The 22,771-nt window shown below is 42.6% G+C and overlaps 2 protein-coding genes across 2 annotated transcripts; one reads left to right on the forward strand and one right to left on the reverse strand.

The window, feature by feature from the left end:
- Positions 1 to 839: 839 nt before the first annotated feature.
- rbm38 (RNA binding motif protein 38) lies at positions 840 to 13,793 on the forward strand (the record flags this gene model as incomplete). The annotated part of the gene is made up of 4 exons (XM_080031444.1): positions 840 to 1,078; positions 2,691 to 2,814; positions 4,685 to 4,739; positions 13,424 to 13,793. The coding sequence occupies exons 1-4, from the start codon at positions 857 to 859 to the stop codon at positions 13,791 to 13,793; spliced, it is 771 nt and encodes a 256-aa protein (XP_079887570.1). The 5' UTR covers positions 840 to 856.
- Positions 13,794 to 19,996: 6,203 nt separating this feature from the next.
- Positions 19,997 to 21,326, reverse strand: mipb (major intrinsic protein of lens fiber b; the record flags this gene model as incomplete). Its single annotated transcript, XM_080031572.1, has 4 exons — positions 19,997 to 20,182; positions 20,307 to 20,387; positions 20,470 to 20,634; positions 20,967 to 21,326. The coding sequence occupies 4 exons, from the start codon at positions 21,324 to 21,326 to the stop codon at positions 19,997 to 19,999; spliced, it is 792 nt and encodes a 263-aa protein (XP_079887698.1).
- Between the last annotated feature and the right edge of the window lie 1,445 nt (positions 21,327 to 22,771).

Consider the following 22,771-nt stretch of genomic DNA (forward strand, 5'->3'; position numbering starts at 1 on the left):
ATGCAATAGGATCATCCCAGATGATCCTATTGCAGATTCATCCCCGAAGTTGGGTTTACTGGTCCTACATCAGCAGCTGTGGAGGTTTAAAGTCCTTCTTTGATGAAATCATAAATTAAACATTTCTAATTCTGACCATTCATTTATGCACTTATCTTGCAAAATTTGAGTGCAGGAGTTTGACCAAATGTCACTTGCTCCTGTGATTTTATTGACTTTCTATCAGCAGTGTTCATCTGCTGTTTTACAGCTTCCTCCCCTACAGCAGTCTATGCAGTTTCTCCACAAAAATGTCAAATACATATTTAAAAAATATCTAATAAATCCTTATCATATTTTGACAAGCTATACATACAACATTTGGAGCCTTCTTTTCACTGCAGTTGGCTATATGTTCTACAGTTTAACTCTTGTATTGGCAGAGGTATTTCAGCTGTTACGTGGGGGGTTTCCTGTGTGTGTGTTTGGTGTGTACGCAGCGGGAGGAGGAGGGTGGAGCAGGAGGCGGGATGCGCCGATGGATAAGACGCACCGCTCCACTATTGGACCAGACGTGGAGTGGGCGCACGCAAGACGCGCCTACCGAAGCTTGAAGACGGTGGGTTCTTTTTCCGGGACAAGAGACATGAGGTTCGAAGACACCTGTCAGGAGGACTAGGCTATAATACATCCCAACGCTCTATGTGAGGCGACTGGAGGCTGCGTGTTTGGCCATGGGTGATGACGCGCTGTTATAGCGTTTATAGCCTCACCAGTCCGTGACCAAGGAGCGTAAAGTTATTCCGCTGCTTTCTTGTTTTTCTTTTGTTTTATTTCTCTTGAGGAGGGGTGGGGGGTTCTTTCCTTTTTAATACGCATGAGTTCACCGCTGTTTCTAGGTCAGCTGGTCGGGGTTCCGTTAGAAATAATGCACCCCACGATGGAGAAAGACACGACTTACACTAAGATCTTTGTTGGCGGGTTGCCGTATCACACCAACGACGCTTCACTTCGGAAATATTTCGAGACTTACGGGGACATCGATGAGGCGGTGGTGATCACCGACAAGCAGACGGGCAAGTCCAGAGGATACGGCTTTGTGAGTTCATTTAAGTGAATGTTTTCTGCTCGAATAGATGGAGTTGGAGGGCGTGCAGAGCGAACATTGGGTTTCATTTAGGCTTTATCGGCCTCTCTGACTTTAATTGGATTGTCAGGGGGACTGGAAACACACTAGATCATGTCTGTTGCAGACTGTAATGAGTTTAAAGCGACTTTATCTTTATAGTTAATTGTATTTTTTTTATATTCTTGTTATCGCATCCCCCTGCAGGTTTTATTTCCAGGGCCTTGAAGGCTGCACACACTGCCACTTTGTTCCAACAGCCATGTGCGGAGTGTCTGGTGGTGGCAGTCACATGCTTCAAGCATGAGTAGCAGATTATTTTGTTTAAAAGTGTGTCATCAATTATCTGTGATGCCCCGAACTAGAAATGGACTGACATGGATAATATGGAATGACAGTGTATGAGGTCAAGTCTTTATAAAGCAGACATGGACACACAGAGAGAGAGGGATACACTTGAGTTAATAAGCAGCTGCAACTGTGGACAGATGTCTCTCTCCTTGTGTGTGTGTGTGTGTGTGTGTGTGTGTGTGTGTGTGTGTGTGTGTGTGTGTGTGTGTGTGTGTGTGTGTGTGTGTGTGTGTGTGTGTGTGTGTGTGTGTGTGTGTGTGTGTGTGTGTGTGTGTGTGTGTGTGTGTGTGTGTGTGTGTGTGTGTGTGTGTGTGTGTGTGTGTGTGTGTGTGTGTGTGTGTGTGTGTGTGTGTGTGTGTGTGTGTGTGTGTGTGTGTGTGTGTGTGTGTGGGGGGGGGGGGGTGGTAGTGCTAGAGGTGTGACATATCAGTTGGTTCTGCAAGATAAGGCTGCAGTAGTTTCATTTTGACTTCCTCCCATACAGCACACCCCCCCTCCCCTCCCCTCCTCACCCACCCTCCTTGTTTGCACAAGTGGCTGTGAGTTTGTGTGTGTGAAAGACAAAGGAGAACTGGATTCATGTGTTTTGGATTGACGTTCTACTACGTATATGTACTGTATATAGCCAAGTTTTAGGGGACAGCATAACCATTTCATCCCTTCAATTCCCCCTTTGCGATCCTAATTCCCTGTTGTATAGCTTGTTGAACCCCTGCGATCCCTAACCATCCACTGCCTCTGTTTGCATAAGACTCCAGAGTCTGATGCTGTGAAACGAAAGCAAGTGGGGCACTTTCACTTTCTGTCTGTGTGTGTGTGTGTGTGTGTGTGTGTGTGTGTGTGTGTTCGTGTTCGTGTCTTAACCTTCACCACCCCTTCCCACTCCGATCTGCCCACTCCTCAACACACCCCCGCAAGGTAGATTCCAGCATCTCATCCTTGGCAGCACAGTCTAAGAAAAAACAATCTTCCTCCTACACGAGCCCCCACCGGAAACCTTAAAACACACACACTACTGATCTCACAAAGCGGAGCCAGTGTCTCCTCGCGCATTGAGCAACACGAAAGAAAGAAATAAGAAACATTGACTCACTCGAGGAGAGACAAGGACAGCAGCGACCTCAGGGCCTCGTATTTGAATCCCTCCACTCCCAATGGATAGCCAGGCTTTCACATACAACCATATAGCATCGAGAGTGATATTAATGGTTAAATGCTGTGGCACTGTCTTCAGGTGACCATGGTGGACAGGGGGGCAGCAGAGCGGGCGTGCAAAGACCCAAACCCCATCATCGACGGCAGGAAGGCCAACGTCAACCTGGCGTACCTGGGAGCCAAGCCTCGCAGCTCGCAGACAAGTAAGTGTGTTCGATCACTGCTAAACACACATGATCTTATCAGCAGGTCTATATGGCCATGTTTTATCCAAATACCCAGCAGTCATTTAGGTATATAGGTAGCATTTTCTACATTTTCTTAATACTATAAAAAGGCCAAAAGCAAAAAATGTGTTCACGCTGTCCGTGGCACTAAATCTCAGTGATTCCCTAAACCAGCTGGTCTTTTTATGTTCTTAGCTAATGTTACTGAATAAGGAGTTTAAAGTGCCATAGTTAGAGGCTTATTTCTGCTGCACAAATGATTTGCTAGTCGCAGCTTTCATGATGAAAAATTTGGTGATTTGGTAATGATCCTTTAATTACTGATATTTTTCTAAAGCAAAATAAATTGTTTTGTAAATATATGTCCTACAGTTAACTTCCAGGTAGCCAGTTAAGTGCAGAGTCTTGAAACCTTCCTGATAGCTGCAGTCCATCACAGTTTTCTGTCATTTGTTTTGGTCAAAGATAACGTCTGCTACTGTCCAATGGTTTGCATTCACAAAACGACTATGTCCTGAGGATTAAAACCTGGTAAACAATTGACTAGGATGTCATCAATTGTGAGTCCCTAACCAATAAATAAAACCTCGTTATATCTATAGGAATTTGAGGTTATTGTTATTGGTAAGTATAGGCCACTTGTGTGTTACTTTCGGGGCGAACCGTCTCTGCTCATTCCCACTATATAAACAGTATGTTCATTTATATTTGTACTGGAATTAACTCACAGCTTTCCTTTCCATTGTGAACCCACGGCACACGTGCTTTATGCTTCCCCATTTCATCTTCTTGGCGGCGCACACCAGACCTTGACAGCAGCAGCAGCAGCTCCCCCCTCTAGTCGCTGCCTCACTCTTAGAGCTCGCTGGCTGAAATACAGAGTGTAGGTGTGATTGACAAACAACTGACTGTGTGTGTCCTAAGTCCAGGGCCAAACACGGGCGGGCTGCGACGCATCTCCCCAAGCATGCAGCTGATGGGAGATGGCAGCGCTTGGTATTTTGTTATTGTGTGTGAGGGAACGGACCGAAAGAATAGGAGAGGGGATGGGGGGGGGGGGGGGGAGAATGAGACGGACAAGAGGGGATGGGACTGTTAGGAGCAAGAAAATGACTGTGACTCTTGTCTCCTCTTTGTCCCGCTGAAGAAAAGAAAATGTGCATTTAGATATAGGTTTGACAAAAGACTAGCGGAATGCTGTTGAGGTCACGGCAGGGCTGCAGTAAATGGAGGAATAACAGAAGAAGGAATAGCTAGAGGAATGTTGACATGAGGAGGGGCAGAGAGAAGGAGGATATGTTTTTGGCTTTCTTACTCATCCTCAGCTGATTCCTTGAGGCAACGCTGGTCACAGATGTTTCTGTGCATCATTATCTGAGTGGTGTGTGTGTGTGTGTGTGTGTGTGTGTGTGTGTGTGTGTGTGTGTGTGTGTGTGTGTGTGTGTGTGTGTGTGTGTGTGTGTGTGTGTGTGTGTGTGTGTGTGTGTGTGTGTGTGTGTGTGTGTGTGTGTGTGTGTGTGTGTGTGTGTGTGTGTGTGTGTGTGTGTGTGTGTGTGTGTGTGTGTGTGTGTGTGTGTGTGTGTGTGTGTGTGTGTGTGTGTGTGTGTGTGTGTGTGTGTGTGTGTGTGTGTGTGTGTGTGTGTGTGTGTGTGTGTGTGTGTGTGTGTGTGTGTGTGTGTGTGTGTGCGCGTGCATTGAGGGAATAACAGCCGGTCTCTGATACCCATGTATACAAACGCATCCATCTGAGACAATGAAACAGAGATGACATGGAGATGAATGCTTCCGTCCTTGTCTGAAATATCCTTCCTCAACACTGTCTCTCTCTCTCTCTCTTTGTCTGCAGGTCTCTCTGTTGGAGTTCAGCAGGTCCATCCTACCTGGGCTCAGAGGCAGTATGGGTAAGATGCAGAAGAATCAATACCTCTATTTCCACATCTCTCTCTCTCTCTCCCCCCTACCTCCCTCCTCCTCCTCAACACAATACATTTCGACCTTCAACTCCTCCGTCCCTTGACATTTGTGAGCACCCACTCCTGTTCTCCACTTAGGTTGTGGTAGTTAGTGCCACTTTAGCACCCTTAAAAGAAAAGAGAAAAAGCCATCACAGCACAAATGATGCTTGTTTAAAACTCTGTTGGTGCTTTTTTCGAAGATGTACTCGGCGGCCTGCAGCTTTTATCTCTGTCTGTATGCTGGATTTTTGATTTGTCTTCCCTTGTCTGTCTCTCTCTCGCTTTCTGGTCCATTAAACATGTGAGCAGCTCAATTCTGAATTTCACTCATGCATAACTTGGGCTTCGCTGAGGCAACGAGCCATTTAGTCAAACTTCCCTGCATCCGTTCTCTCTCCACTCAAACACACACTCAATCCACTGCTGCCTTACCTTCTCGTCTATATTTTGCCCCAAGACATTCATTCGTTCATATCTATTCAATATCTGTGGGTGTATTAGGCCAGTGATTCCCAACATGGTGCTCTGCAATCCCACACGGGGTCACAAGCTGTTTATAGTTCTGCGCTAATGGGGTTACAGATGTGGGCTAGGCCTGTAACTACAGGGCTGTAAACCGTCGGTTCACTGCGATCAACAGTCTCCTTCACAATGAACAAAACAATATAATCCCAAATGTTTATATTGTTCTAATCTCTACGCCATGTAAAAATACTGTGTAGTTTTGCCTCTTTAGACTTATAAAAGGGATTGATATCAGACAAACTAAAAAGTCCCATTTCTCTCTCAACACACATGAATCATTCCCACGGCGGCTGTTGCAGTCAGTGGAGCGACCCTTCAGCCTCTTGTTGTGTTCACTGAACACCTGGCTGAGATCTGAATGTTGTTTATGTTCATTTAGACGAGGATATTTTCGACCAGTATCAACGGCTGTCTGTTCTGTGTATGCGGGCATGTTAGTTTTGCTATTTGGGGGAAAACAGTACCCTGGTGTCTTTGGTGAAAACATGTTTTGGTCTTTGGTCGACCCAAAAGCTTTGGATGATCTATATTTAACAGGTATTTATATTGAGAAATGCCTAATGTGGTGTTTTGGAAGAAGAACTCTTCAAACCGAATTTCTGCAGGATGACAAGCTCTGATGCGGTGGCTTCAGAAAATCCATTAAAAACCTCAACTGTTTCTGAGTGCTATTAATATTGCAGTCCTCAATTTCTGAATGAGTGATGGGGGAATTGAGGCTGACCCAGATGAGTCTGTGAATGAGTGATGATGGGTTGATTGATAGCGGAAGGGAGTCTGGTCTATTTAATATATAGTCTCTGTTTCCAGGAGGAGGAGTAGCTTTGACACCTCGCAGACTGAAACAAAAGAGGCAGTAACCTCACCTGGCACACACTAATTAACTAACTAAGCAACCAACTAACACAGCCACAAGGCAAACACACACAGTAGGTGGCACATTGTTCATCAGTAGGACAAGAGTCAAGCATACAGATGTGTGTAACTGGATAATCTATTGAGACTTTTCTGCATGTGTCTGTTCTTGCTTGTGATTCGGACTGTTGGGTTGGACTTTCTAATAAGTAATGATCCATTTCCCACTTTTCTTATATTAAAAAAATTGCAGATTTTCTGATGAAGAAATTAATCAGTCCATACTATTCTCAAAAGCACAATATCACAATTTATTTCCGACTATTGGTGAAGAAATACAGAAGAACATTTCTTTGCTTTTTTATTTTATACCAGTGATTAAAAATGTATTGAATACTTGAATACAGACCAGGGATAAGCTGTTAAAAAGCATAAATGAAAGAAATGTTCTGGCTGGAGAATCCCTTGCTTATTGTTTTTTGTTTTGTTGAAATCCACTTTTAATAGTCTGTGACAAAAACAGCATTTTGGCTTCATCTCTGTGTTGAGGTCTGCGATTACTTATGCACTGAATTCTATTTCGTTATGAACAAATCTGTCAATTCTGTTTTGATTAATAATTGAATCATTTAGTCTTTGGGTAGATATCAAAACATACCAGTCATCATTTTTCTTCCTCAAATTGATTATTTTGACACATACCAGTAAATGGAAATTTAGGATATGTCCTCTGTTGCTATGATTTAATTTATTTTCAGCAAAAAAGTGCCAATTGGCTGCATTACTCCTTTTACCAACTCATCGTTTCCTTCGGTTTTCTTTTCAACACCACACACTCTGAAATTAAATCGAACACCATACACAACCTGTTTGTGATCTTATCTTGTGAACCTGGGTCAGTTTTATTGTTTGATGGTGTTTCTGACGGGGAAATTTGTTGTTGTAAAAGAAGAAGTGATACAGATTTTTGCAACTTTAACCTCAGGAGTTCTCAGTGCGGCACAGCTGCAATGTGTGTTGTGCTTTGAGTGTACAGCAAATTCACTTTTTCATAACAGAAATCTCTCTATATATCTACATTGAGAAGCTGACAAATCAGGGTCTCTTTATTTTGTCTCTTAAAATGAACTGACTAAATTGAAAAAATTAATTGACAAGCATGTGGTTTAATTCCTTTAAAGGTGCTACGAGGAACTTTCGTCTCATTTTCCTCTGATGATTACATGTAACAGAACAGAGACCATGAGTGCAAGGAAGGCTATGTAGTTTTTCTTAATACATTTGTCATGGGTACACTCACCCAGGAACTACAACTGGCCTAGTAAAAACACTACCGCTTTTGTCCTGCAAGAATTAACACTGACTGAAAGTTCCTTGCAGCACCTTTAAGTAAAATATTGGACAAAAAACCTTAGGCTTCAGCCTGTCAAATCTTTATATTTTCTAGTTTTTTGAGTACATGGAAAGGGTGGTTCTGTCCAGCTCAGACCTCCCTTTCTGAGACAAGCTGTGTCATATACAGTGGTGATATATATGTCTGCAGGCGCTTTCAAACATTTCTGGCAAAGTGAAGAACCTCTATTTTTCATGGATCGACTTCAATATAAAAATGAGGTTTGAAACAGGTCTGTGGTGGATCAAGATTGGGAGCCTTTTCAGTAATTTCCTAAATGACTTGGGTGTACCGAACCATGGGATGTACCGAACCAACGTTCTCATACCATTAAGAAGGTGCAGACAATATATGTCTGCCGCTTCATATTTAACAAACAGACAGACATGAGAGTGGTATCGATCACCTTTTTTTTTTAATTGTAGCAACTAGCAAGAAAGGTGAAGAAGAATATCTACCAAATTGTCACATTCAGGGTCTAACATTCAGCAAATAACAGAAGATAGACTCAAACAAAGCACAGCTCTTTCTGCTTCTTTGTTGTGTTTGCTTTAAGTTTAAAGAAGACAGAGGAAGGTCTGATGCCAATTTGGCTCTAAGGTAAAGCTGAGTGTGTGTGTGTGGGGGGGCGGGGGTACTCATCTGTCGTCCATGGCTGCCTGCTGTCTGCCCTGAGCACCCAATATTGGAGCTTGGCAGAAGTGAATTTAATTCAAAAACAGAAAGAATGCTGGTGTTTATTTTTTGATAGGAAGGAGATGGATGTGTGGTGAGGCCGTGAAAGGGGCGGGGGGCACTTCCTGTTGAGGCTGTGGAACAGCGAGGGGGAGGAAGGGGGGAGGGGTGACACAGACTAACAGCACACCTGTGGCCAGTTGTAGTTGTGTCTGAGTTCAATGAAGCTTGCTTCAGTGCCTGTGGTAGAAGTGACGCCGGAGCTCGTTTTCTTTGTGTTTGAAATGCATTTATGTCAGAGTAAAAAATAAACCAGCTTCGGTGGGCTCCGACACGTCTCACCTCCTTGAATGTTTTCTCACCACATCTCTTCCTTTTTTTTCAACCATTTCCTCTTTGGATGCCATCCTCCCCCATCTCATTCTTCCGTCTCCCCTCATTTCTCTGTCTCACCCTGTAGTTATTACTCTCTGTTTGTCAAGGGGCTCTCAGTAGAAGGGGAACCCCCTCAGGTGTATAATTTTCTCACTCTGGGACCCAATTAGTAAAGGCACTTCTGTTGGATGAAAAGCTTAATTTGAAAAACAATAGAAAAATGGTGATGTTGGAAGCTTTTCATAGCACTGAAAGCTAAAATTTTTTTCAGTTTGTCGTTTTGCTCTGCATTTGCGTTTTCATCTTTTCATGTTTTCATGTCACTTTGGATAACTCAGCTCCTCTTGGCTGAGTTTTTTTTAATAGAAAATCCGTTGAGCAAAACAGTGCAAGAACATTCAAGGCGCTTCAGGGAAACTCAACACTATAGTATTACTGATTTTACTGTGAAGCAGCCACAGACGCATTTAAATTATTCATCTAAAGTTTATCTTAATCTTAGATTGTTTTTGTGGTTAAATGGTTGTTGTTGATTAATCACAAAGGGTCTTGTGAAAGCAATTGAAGTGGAAACTGTTTAGACAACATTACCCCACAAACACAATCTCCATGTTATCAAGTTGTCATGACTTACGCTGCCAAGGTAATATGCAGTAAAACATATCACTTAATGCATTTTTTCTCTGAATCACGCAGCCCTATACTTTATGTTAATAAATTCATTCAAATGTCCTTCTTGCCTACTGACATGACAGCCTGTCCAGCGCTGATTTTGGCCTTTCTATCTCTCACCTGCCCCTCAAGCCTTTGTTTATCAAGAGAGGACAGAGGGTCGTGTGTGTGTGTGTCTCCGTGAGTTTGTGCATCTGTGTGTGTGTGTGTGTGTTTGCACTTGTCTCTTGGACTGACTCACCCTCCTCACATCCCTGATACGTCCTAAGGCGTTAGGGATACAGTCGCTGATCTTTCACCTCTCAGCATCTCCTTCTCCTGCCCTTTCCCCCTCTCTCTCTCTTTCTCTCTCTGTATATGTCTCTCTTTTTCTCTCTATCTCTATCTCTATCTCTATCTCTATCTATTTATAAATCTCAGTTTTATTCAGTACATCCTATCTGGTTTTGAGGAAGGACAGTGAGGGGGAGAGCAGAGGAAGCAGGCTGCGAGGGAGTACACCCAGAGAGGGGAGGTTATTCTGCTCTCATGGGTCTGTTAGTGGGTGTACACCCATGCAGCTGCGCCAATTAGTCCTAGTATGCCTGAACCCCCCACTCAGGACGCAAACACATCCTCTTATATGCTGCTTATGTTACTACACACCACCTGTTAAGTGTGTGCTCGTTTTATTGTTTAATTCTCAGACTTGCATGTTTGCTTTTTCTGATTAGTAATGTATGCTTGTGTGCGAATGTTTGCATGCATGTTTTCCCACATCTCTTTGTGTGTGTGTGTGTGTGTGTGTGTGTGTGTGTGTGTGTGTGTGTGTGTGTGTATACAGTATATGTGTGTTTGACAGCCAGCGATGATGCCAAGTACAGGGAGGAGAGAGGAGTGGAGCAGCTCCCTCTCGTATGATGCTGCTGTCACATTAGATCAGACAGGCCGGTGCACAGGCAGGCTGGCAGGCAGTGGCACACAGCCGATGCAATGACACTTGCACTTCTGCTCTTGGAGAGACTGACGGCGTGCAAGGAAAAATTGGGGGTTAACTTATTTTTTAATGCACCAACCTCAGTTGAGTACCATTTGGAGAAAAAAAAGTAAGGACACTTGCAGTTGTTTGATTATGTTTACAGGTGACAGTCTATGTGATCAAACGCCGATAGAGAATTAGGGAATTTATGATCTTTAATCTGTATAAAAAAAAGAAAAGAAAAAAATTGTTTTCAAGGGCTTTTAAGAATCAGTGTAGAGGTTGCATCCAAACTAAACAATGCATACAAATTAAAAGCAAGGTTAAAGGTATTTACACAAGAAGAGTTACAAAATAAATGAAGTGCTCATAAATACTTGAGGCTACTTGAGGCAGTCCATACTACTCTGCACTGCACAAAAACACATGTACTGTAGTGTGCTGTTGTCTCTCTAGTAAAGGAGAAATATCACAGGATCTTTTGGTTATTCAGGGTTCCTCTGTCAGACTCAGGAGTGTGTAATAGCGGAGTGGTCATCTTAATATATTGTCAGGCATACTGTACAGTGTGTTTGTGTTGTGTACACAGCAGAGTAGATGTGAACCGGCCCAGTCCCACTGTTTGTTGTGTAAGCACACTTGATCCCTGCTATCGGCCTGTTTAGGGGTAAGCAGCAGCAGCAGCAACAGGTTGCCTCGCTGCTCTGATCACCTGTTCACACACACTGGCAAGGTTACTGTCAGGTGAATACGTTTGACTGTAGGCGCTGATCACGCGAGGGTAAGCGTTAAGTACCGTCATGTTGTGTTGTTTTCACCTAGCAACATAACCCAGTTCATCTGATATGATCACTGTTGCTGTTGCCAGATGTAACTGAGGCTGTTCAGGTTAAGTGGGCAGCTTCAGGCAAGGCCATGACTGAATGCAGGACGACAGTAAGGCACTTTTTTCTCTTATTATTGCTGTGGCTCCGAGTACCAACGTCTCATACACAGCATCTGTTGTGGCAGGTTGTGTGTGAGTGTACAGGCATTCAAATCAGACACCAAAACATATCAACTTTATAAATACAGGCAATTAGGATTTGAAGGTAACTTCTCATTTGTCGGTTTTAATTTTTTTTTCTGGGGGATATTTCATTTGGAACAAAGCATTTTTAAGTCAGTGTGCTAATTAAACCTAAACACAAGGGAGAAGGTCTATTTTAAGGCAACAGAGATGATAATTGCTCTTAAATGAGAAGGAGGACGAAGCTTATAGGACCCAGATTTTTTCTAATGTGGAGGGTGGGATAAAAAGAAGAAGTGCAGTTACTGAAAGAAACTCATCACTGTTTGTTTATGTTAAACAGCCGACTTGTGTGTGTGTGTGTGTGTGTGTGTGTGTGTGTGTGTGTGTGTTACTGTTGTTGTTCATTTAATACTTAATAATCAGATCAGATATACACAGAGGGACAACACTGAACACCGGTTAACAGATTTTGCTGACGTTGTCTTGGATATTTAGCCGAATAACATGAGGTTGGGTCTGTGTAATGTGTGCAATGTTTTTTCCTATTTTCCTAAAAACTCCTGTATCACATGTCTTTTAATCTCAAGGCACAACTGGAATATAATAGCTAAATCTATTATCTGCTTTACATTCTCTAGGTGTTCTTAATCTTTTCTCTTTTTTTCATTTGTTTGCGCATATATCTGTGCAAACAGCTAAACAGTCTGATAAAAGGTCTGACAGAAACAGGACAAGAGCCTGTATAGAATTACACAGTGGACTGCAATATAAAGAACATAATAAAAGGAAGATGTGAGGATCATATTAGAAATGCAGAATTGATTGGCTGACAATGGCCTTACAAAATAAATCAAGATACAAAAGAGCTTTATTTTAAATGTCTATAGTTTAATCTCCAACCATGTGCCGTGGCATTAAAAATAACCAAAAGTCACAAATGTATAATATAGTTTGTACTTTCTGTAAACATAAAAGTACCCAATGTATGTGTCTAAGGTGAAAATTGTCATTTAGTCCAGTTTTATGAGAGTGAAATTCAAAAAGAAATCTTATTTATCTATAAACACATGCTGCTTCCCATGTTTGCACTCTTTCATGTGGAGTTGTGTATCTATAAACATTCAGCACGTTTCCATGTACAGTCTAATTTAAGGTTGCAGTTTACAATATACGATAAGCAATTAAATCATCTGGACAGCACATGATATCAGAATAATGAAAAATGCCAAAAACAATTCCTCAGTCCAAAGTGGCATATAGAAGCAGTCCGAAACCCAAAGATGTTCCGTTTACGATCACAATCTTTACAGGATCACAATCTTTACAGGAAAGCCTTTTATAGATTTTCATCAAGCCCTCCATCTTCTTCCATGTGTCTCTCATTGGCTGTTTTTATTCTAATTCCTTGTATCTATCACTGTAAACACTCTTAACATTACATGATGTCAGAATAATGAAAAATGCCAAAAACAATTCCCCAGTCCATATTGTATTTTTAACATTTTGTAAATGTTTACTCTATTTTCTTATGTATCTATGTTTCCTGTATGTGTTCATGTAAAGCACTGTATTTGGTATATTTTGGTATAAATAATTAACTTAGGGGAGAACGGGGTAATCTGAGCCACTTTTTACATTTGCTCCCCTCTGGTTGCTAAGCGAGCTGAAATTATTTATCACTCAAATTTACACATTTCCCATTAATTCAGGATGTTTCCTAGAAATGGGCATTAGCAGAATTTTTTAAAGACAAAGGGCAGTGAAAATATGATTGTTTCAAAATACCTATTTTGGTGAAAAAAACATGCTTACCACAGCACCATGAGGTCCTCTCTTTCAGGGCCATGGGGAAATGAGAGGGGCTTGAAAACATATATCTCACATGACCACAAATGTTTTCCGTTGCCTAGATACAGGGGGTGGCTCACATTACCCGATGCCTCAGATTCCCCCGTTCTCCCCTACATGTTTTTCGAAAATGTATGATTTTTCTGCAGCTCAACTAAAATGAGATTACCTTATCGTCTGTCACAAAGTAACAGTAACTGTTTTATCTGACTCAACAATGAAACAATAAAACACATAATAACCTGATAAACAGGAAATCAGTTCATTCATCATTTCATCTCTGTTGCTAACCCTTCTTCCTTCTTTTATCCGTTCAGGCTTGCGCAGCAGTACGTTTACCCCCAGGCCTTCCTCCAGCCCGGCCTGGTGCTGCAGTCTCAGCTCAGCCCCACAACAGCAATGGCAGCAACAGCAGCAGCCCTGGCCTCACCTTACCTGGACTACAGCTCTGCCTACAGCCACTATGCACCTATGAGCCTGGAGCAGTACCCTTACACCCCGTCACCGTCGCCCTCTGCTGGCTACCTCAGCTACAGCTTCAGCCCCGGCACGGCAGCGCCCGCCCTCACGGCCTCGCCGAGCCCTCAGGCCGCCCTCCACCCTTCCATGGCTGCACTCACCGCCATGTCCGCCGCACCGCAGGCCTTCCTCCACTACCCTCTGCACCAGCCCGACCGCATGCAGTGAGAGCAGCTTCCCATTCAAACTGATGATTCAAAACAACGTGACTGTTGACCTGTGACGTCATCATCGGGGATGAGACTCGATAAAAAGGAAGAGTGTGGCGTAATAAAAAAGGGCTTCTTAGAAAGGACTCTCATTTCATTTTTTATATATATATATATATATATATATATATATATATATATATATATATGTATATATATATATATACTGTATATATAGTTGTTGTAATAGTTGATGAACATGTTCTACTGCTTCCGTCATCAGCATACGATCTGAATGTTTTCCATAAGCGGCCAAAGATGGGGACTGGAACGAGACAACTGGTTAACTCCAGGACGTTTCTTGTCTCGGTCCTGACCTTTAGAGGCAGGCTGACTGCTGGAGAGCCCATGGGTAAAGACAATGGGAAATATGTCTGTTTGACATGATGCTGCAGCTGCAGTTTCTCCAAAGGTACCGAGCAGAATGCTGGATATTAGCCAAAAGCTTGAGATGGAGTTCCTACTTCAAAGACGCAGGTCCATTTACCTCCTCTTCAAGGTTATCTTTCTGCCTATGGCCTTAGAGATCTGTCATTCTCTCCCTGCCCCCTCTTCAGTCTGTCTTTCGTCATTTTTCATTGGTCTCAAGTGGACAAAATGTTTATCGTGCTCCTCTCTTTTGTACCTTTTTATCTACCGCTGGCAAGTCCTAACAGTGATAATCAGAGTCTAACAGATAATGCATTTATGCTGGTAAAGGAAGAGCATGAATTAGTTAGACTGGTATTCCGATTTTTGCTAGAAAAGATTATTAGATTATTTAGAGATAAAAACGTTAACACTTGAAATACAATAGTAAACGCATGACATTTCTCCAGCCGTCTGTGAGATTATTATTTTTTATTTTTTTGCCCTGTAACTTTCCAGATTTGGTCTTTGGGTGACTGTTGTCAATAAGCAAATGTGTTTGTAGGTGTATGTCGTCACTTTGTGTGTGTGTGTGTGTGTGTGTGTGTGTGTGTGTGTGTGTGTGTGTGTGTGTGTGTGTGTGTGTGTGTGTGAGAGAGAGAGAGAGAAATGGAGAGATGCAGTATACTCTGGTGTCAGGACCGAGCTCCTTTTCCAGCCCATTGTACTGCTCAGAGTTGTTTCTTTGTTTCAGAATACAGACGAATGCTTTGGTGATGAAAACTGGGGTCTCACGGTGCTATGGCGCCTCAGTAGTAGTCTTAAACCAAGCCATACATCACATTTAAAACAAATATGCAAAATAAAATAAATATTTCTAAATAAGACTATTGCTTTTCTGTGTGGTCGAAGTACAGTAAATATGTGAGAAACAGCTGATGGTATTTGACTTGTTTATTATAGATGTCTTTTGTGTCTTGGAGATACTTTACTACGGTGGCCCTGAGAGCTCACGGCACTGCAACATCGGAAAACACATGCAAGAAGACAAAACGCAAGCAAATAGCCCGAAACACGACGGAAGTGCTTCGAAAACACGACGGAAGTGCTTCCGTAAGTGTTTCCAGAGGACACTTAAAAGTGATGCACACGTCCAGACAGCCTTGTTGTTTATGCAGATTTTGACCATGATTTTGACTCACAGTGCTATTAAGGTTATCTTTCCGTCTACACTAGCCTACGCTGTGTAGCAAATGTTGGCAATCTAAAAGTGTGATTAAAGCCGTTTTACTGGACTGTGGAGGAGACTGTGTGCAGGAAGACTGAGACACCATCTGTCCGAAATGTAAGTAGTCATATTTTTTAAATAATTATGGCCCATTGTTAGTTGAATGTCTGTGATGTACTTTATCGTATTTCATTTTCATTTCATTTAACTTTTATTTATCCTCGAGAGACCAATTGAGGGGTGAACCTCATTTTCAATGGTGTCGAGTTCAAACAAATTCCAAGGAAAAACAACAATGCATACACAATATTCAATGCAAATACATCAAATACACAACAACAGGTGAAGAGAAGAAAAACAAAACAAAAAAAACTATTTAAACATTTACATAGTGGTGAGGAGTGGCAGCAATTAAAATTAAATTAAATGGGTGAAAGTACAATATAGCCTAATTAAAACAGTTACAGGTAGAGTTTGGCAGATTTAAGATAGTTTGTTTAAATTGATTAAAGGATATGAAGGTATTTAGTTTAATTTGTTGCTATCCCTCCTATAATAACCAACACTGACTGAAATGAGAGAATGCCGCTGGGTTTAGTTAGCGTTAGCGTCCGCTAGCTTAACCGTTAGCTTTAGGCTAACCGTTTGAGCTGTGGAGTCTTTGGCAACAATGACTGTTTGTTGTCGCCTGCGGCTCGTTTTTGTGAACTCACATTAGACCTGCAATGAAGGTCCCTGTGTGAAAAACAAATGGTGAAACTAACAATGGGCCATAATTATTTAAAAAATATGACTACTTACATTTCGGACAGATGGTGTCTCAGTCTTCCTGCACACAGTCTCCTCCACAGTCCAGTAAAACGGCTTTAATCACACTTTTAGATTGCCAACATTTGCTACACAGCGTAGGCTAGTGTAGACGGAAAGATAACCTTAATAGCACTGTGAGTCAAAATCATGGTCAAAATCTGCATAAACAACAAGCCTGTCTGGACGTGTGCATCACTTTTAAGTGTCCTCTGGAAACACTTACGGAAGCACTTCCGTCGTGTTTCGGGCTATTTGCTTGTGTATTGTCTCTGCATGTGTTTTCTGATGTTGCAGTGCCGTGAGCTCTCAGGGCCACCGTACTTTACACTGATGGACTGGTAAATGTGTTGAGTTGAAGGCCATATTGTTATTATTACAAACATGAGGTTCTGTTTGTTTTTTTAGGTCATGTAATGTGCATTATTGCTTGTGATCACTAGTGTGGCTGCACTATAGGCTACATGTCCTTCTAACCTCACATGACACTTAAAGGATAAGGCTGGATAGAGTCCATATTTTGACTTATGCCGGGCTCACACAACACAACTTTTCATGCGATTTGACTGTTGCAGACGAATTTCCAATGTCGGACTGAAATCACGGGAGTCTTGCTGGAGTTGAGGTGCGTGCCGGAAATCTCAGTCGTTTGGTGTAAAGTGGTCATCCGACCCTATTTCAGTCAGTCTTCTTCCCATCTTGACATTCTGACACTATCAAACTGGTTTGATATTCAGCCTACATATCTGATAAGGGCATATAGTTGTTTATATTTACTTAAGATTAGAGTCCACTCAGTCCATTTTACCTGCTGAAAATGACTTATTATTTGACTGAAATCACTAGTAGCAGGATTGGAAATAATATCAAAATAAATCTAGTTGTGGTCTTGCAATATGAGACCACCTGTCTTTGCAAAATCTCAGTCTGTGACAAAACACTCAGAGAACTAATGATTTATTGTCTTCAGGTGTGAGTAGCCTAGATGTGAGAGGGTGTCAGTCTTGAGTCTTTTCAAAGTCCTCTAGTGTGAGCCCAGCATAACTGGAAATAGTTATGAAGAGACCAAACCATCAATGCATTTTTTTTTTCGCTCAATAATTTCCGTTTTCACATGCTTCTCTGCCTCCATTCATTCCTACTGAAGATATGGATGGTTGAAAACAGTTAACGAACCATTTTTCTTTGACCTTTTTTTCCAAATTAAAAAGTCTGTAGTTAGGCCTACCTAAAACATCTCAGTATTTGTTAGGGACTTTTTTCTCCTTTACACTGATACATCGTTGATGATCTTGTGATTTTCAGCAGCAGTCGATGTGTGTGGGATATACTATAATTAAACACCCAGGTTCATGATAATGAATGTTTTTAAACTATAATTTATATAATATAAAGGTATTTGGCTCAATGGCTGTGGCTACACAGAGGATTTTTCTTGGTAACTGAATTAGGCCTAATTAATTTCTGTTTTGATTTTTTTATCGGATTTTCATTTCACTGTAAGAAAAATGAAGAAATCAACCAAACCCAACCTTTAAAAGTATTTGCTTTGTCACAGCTATGGAGATAGTCACACTGTAGTTTAGTTTATCAGTATGCAGAGGGACAGAAGACGGCGCAAGATAAATGATTATGTCAGTTTGAACCACATTTCTTATCAAACAGGAGCAACATTACGCCTATGGTACTCTAACAACCCCTCCCTGAACTAGGCCTACATTTCCCTACATACCTCCAACTATCAAACTTTATTTGTAAGCAAATGTAACCTAACTTAATAACGTCAAGCACACCTAGCCTATACCTGTGAATTTTTATCTTTTATGATTCTTCTTCTTTTTTATTTTGTCTACAAAGTCATTCCTCAACTAAATAATTTTTTTTAAAGTGAGATTATTAAAATAGGCTTATAAAACAATCTCTCCACACCATATGTAACAGGTGCTTCTCTGGTAATAAGATGAGGGTCGGGTGCAATACATAACAATGAAAGGGAATGCTGCTCATCTGAAACTATAGCCTACTTTTTATATTTCAATTTTTCTCACCTGAAACTGCTTTATGCATGCACTGGAGGGTTACGTGATGCATGGATTACGTAGACCTATATAAACACGTAATGCGTTACACAGATTACCAAGAGCCTTAATGCGTAATTGCGTAAACGATCACCCAAAACTACTTACTGCGTGCAGTAGTTTCAAGTGTGCTTCAGTCTCAGCAGTCCTCTGATTGGGCGCTGGGAAATTCAGGTAGTCTCTGAATTTGTAAACACATAGAATTGTTTTGAATCCATACAATGAAGGTCTGTACAGACCGAGACATTGATTTTCCTAAGAATACATGTAGGCCTATCAGCAGAAAGCGAGACAGTGTGCTGGAGTTCCGTTACAATGTTAGCTTATGATTTTATATACTATCTATGATGATGACATATGTGCTCTTTTCGCCCTCTTCTGGACAACATTTTATATTGCAGCTCACATTGGCCTCCACACAAAATTCAACATTCAAAGGAACAAAAGGGACCTCAAAAACTTTCTATCACGTTTTATGTTTTTATTATCATTGAAATGTTTATTGAAACACCTTGTGCTCCCAGTAAGGATCAAATAATAAAAGGAGACTCAGTGTAAAGCTCGCACTGCTGATCTGCAGTGAGCAGACCTACTATCAAAGTCTGGGATTCAACATTTCCTTCGGAGTGCGCTTGTTCAGAACAAAAAAAGCAGATGGTTTATGTAAAAATGAATATCATAGCAAATACCACAGTGAGGGGAGGAGGAGAACTGATCATGTCTTAGAAATTGATGACAAAATGAACACAGTTAATGGTACGAAACAGGAGAGCGGTAATGAAAATAAAAACTAAATAAAAAGTATTGGATCTGCAATCTTGATTACACACACATAAACACACTCACTTGCAAACACACTCATACAGCACAGGCAGGCGGACACACACACACACACACATGCACACACTCACTCTCACGCACACACTTGCACACACACACACACACACACACACACACAAACCCACAGATAAAATGTAGTGATTGAAAATAGTGAACCCTGGTAAAATCGAATGGTATCATACATCCACGTCTTGTGTCTGAAGTGCAGAAAAAAACAAAAAAAACTAAAATGGAGATAAAGTCAGATGAATAATGAAAAGCATGCCCATCTTCACTGGTCTAACCCAACTTGAAACGACCACAAACCCAGAGTGTTGCCCTCTCTACCCTACCCAAACCCCAACCCCCTACTCCACCCTTACCTGCCCCTTGCCCTCTTACCTTTCCTATATCATACCCACATCCCTGCCTAGCCCTCATCCTGCCCTAGGCCTCCCTAGCCTCCCCAAACCTTCTCTGCTCAACTTCAGGATCCTTCCGAATCGCAGATGAAGGCCTGGCTCGGTGGAGGAAGCAGGCGGGCGAGCTGCTGGTACAGGCTCTGGTCACGATTTATCAAAAAACACAATGTCCAGTTCAGAATACAGTGGAGTGGGGGAGGGGGGGGGGGGGACAGGGGGGCTAGAGGAGTCTTGTTGTGTGTTGAGGTTGGAGTTTGTGAACCTGTTTGTGTGTCTGGGTTTTTTTTTACAGTGGCAGTGGAAGAAGCTTATATGTTAGTCTAGATGTGAGTGTTTGGGTTAGTCTAGTGCGATGTTGGGGAGTAGGAAAGGGGGCAGTGGAGGTGGGGTTGGCGTAGCTCAGGGCCTTGTCCCTCACATCCCTCGGCCCCAGTCGAAGAAGGGGGCTATAGGGGCAAGTTTATAGGGCTTGCGTCTTGACCTCTATTTGCTCCCCGCGGGTGTCCTGCTGAGTCTCGCTCTCTGGGGCCCGACTGCCTTTGAGTGTGGCCAGGCGCTCGGACAGACCTCTCATGCGTGGGAACAGCATGAAATCGTACAGAAGAGCGCCCATTGCACCTCCTATCATAGGCCCAACCCAGTACACCTGTGGGCAACAAAAAACAGAACAAAAATCAGCTTTAGCATTCATCAGTAAACACAGGGTTCAGTCATTTGTGATTCCTGCTTAGTGCGATATCTTCGGTGTACGTGATTTCAGGTCTTCTTACCCAGTGGTTGATGAAGTTTCTGAAGAGCACAGCAGGGGCAAAGGACCTAGCAGGGTTCATTCCAGCGCCGGTGTAGTACATCTTACAAACAACAAGACACTTGTTACTCTCATGTTTTAAAATACTTATCATTATTTAACATTTATGTTTCCATGTGTCTCACCCCCATGAGATGTCCAATGGTGACGGAGAAGCCAATGGACAGGGCGGCAGATCCCAGGCGTCCGTTTCTCCTCTCATCCGTCACGGCAAAGATGCAAACCACGAGCTGCATGGTGAGGAAAACCTCCACAGTGGTGGCCATTCCCAGACTGATGCCAGGCTGCAGCTGGAAATACACAGGTGGGCAAAAACAGTATTAGTTTAAATAGAAGAAATCCTGATCTCAGAGCTTTATCGACCATGAGTTTGTCTTTATCACAGAATGTTTATTAGTTACTGAAAATAAAATCTGGTATTTTAACCAGTTGTTCAATAGATGGACAGGTTGGACTTATAAAACACACTTTACTAGCCTGAACCTAAATTGATACCAATAGTATCTAATAATCTAATCTAAACTCTAATATATCAACCTATGGGTGAAATCAACCCACTACAAAAAACGTAATCTCTCCCAACATTGTTGTACTTTCTGAAACATTCATATTGGCTCCTTACCGTGTTCATGGCCATGTTGCCTCTCATGTTGCCGGGTGTGACCCCGTAAAGCACAGCAGCTCCAGCAACAGCACCCAGGCACTGGGCAACCATGTAGAAAATGGCGCGGAAAAGAGACAGCTGTGAGCCAACAAGGTAGGCAAAGGTGACGGCAGGGTTTATGTGGCCGCCGCTGATGTGGCCAATGGACTGGATGAGGGTGGCAGCTGCTAGCCCAAAGCACAGGGCCACATGAAGGACATGATTAGGCCCGGTGGTCCAGCGCAGGGCAGCCCCCATGCCGAAAAACACGAAGAACATGGTCCCGAAGAACTCTGCAAAGACTGCCCGCCAAAAATTCATGGACCGGAACTCCCACATGGTGACTGTTCACTTGAGGCTCTCCACCAGATGAAGACGATTCTTTAAAAATAAATCAGGGTGAGTCTGGAAAAGGTAAATGTTTACCTTTTTGGTCCTCTTCAAATGCAGAAAATAACAAAAAAGGATCTCCCTTTTTGTAGTCAGCTAACTCTGCTGACCAGAGTCCGTTCAGATGCAGAACAGGATTTTAAAATGTCAAACAGATGAATCCACTCAAAGGATCTTTACCAAGCCTTGAACTGGGTTGGTAAAGTCAACTCAGCTGCGCCTGCTTGCCACCTCTGTCCACCGGTCCCAAATACATAAGTGTGAGATAATGTGGAAGTGTTGGTTGAGATCTCAGGTGGGATGAGCTGTCAAGAGGAGATGGGCATCAATGCTAAAGGGGTGTTTCTAAAGTAGAGACGGGGCAGACAGAGTGTCTGGTGGACCTTTTAGCCTCTCTGACGGAGCGGAGAGGGCCAGACAGGGGCTTTATAACACCCCCCCAGGGGCCCCAAGTGACGCCATAATCCCCCTGTAGGGCCATGGGCGGGGGGTGGTAGTGCTGGACATCCTAAATCAAACAAACTTAACCCCTCTGTTGCCCCCCCCCCCTAAAATAGGCCCAGACCAATAGAGAGGAAGACTATCAGAGTAGAGAATCAGAGAAAGCCAGAATGACTAGAAATCACTGAAAGACAGTCAGTTTGAGGCGGAGACACAACACTTAAGTAATTTATCTTATATCAGGGAGCACAGGGGTGTGTGTGTGTGTGTGTGGGGGGGGGGGGGGGGGCTAGGAGGAGCAGCCCCAAGGGAAGACCAGCTGGAGACTATGGGAGAAAGTTTACTTTGGGGCGCGTGTCATCTGTTGACATGTCATAACTCATAATCAGGGGACACAAATGCTGATCTACAAGGACAGCAGACAACACAGGCGTGCACAAAGACACACACAAACACATGAACACAAATACATACATGTGTATATAAACACACACACACAAACACACACACATGCAGATAATACAGTTGGGGCCCCGGACGGAAGTGCCCAAAGCTAACAGCGCTGAACTGACCCATACACTGAAATGCCTGACCCTGTGAAACCATTGTCTATATCAAGCATGTGGGCTATGTATGGACAGAGAAGGGACACAAATACATATAAAACTATGGCTAATAAACGGCTTATAAAGCATTGTCTGAAAAGTGCAATGCTAAAGCTACAGCTACCAATTGTGATACTTTTTTTTGCCTCTGTTTATTGTTTTTGAGGCAATGCTGCCATCGAACGCTGACAATGATACTCAGCGATCTTTAATAGGAGAAAAAGAGAAGAGAAGAGGCCGCAGTCATTGATGGAGGCCAATCATTGTGATTGCCAAGACCTGATCTTGACATTGCCTCAGAACTCATATCCATCACTGGCTCCGCTGTACTGCCAGCATTGTGCAGCT

Source organism: Ammodytes marinus (assembly GCF_949987685.1).
Source record: "Ammodytes marinus genome assembly, chromosome: 7".
NCBI classification, from domain to species: domain Eukaryota; kingdom Metazoa; phylum Chordata; class Actinopteri; order Uranoscopiformes; family Ammodytidae; genus Ammodytes; species Ammodytes marinus.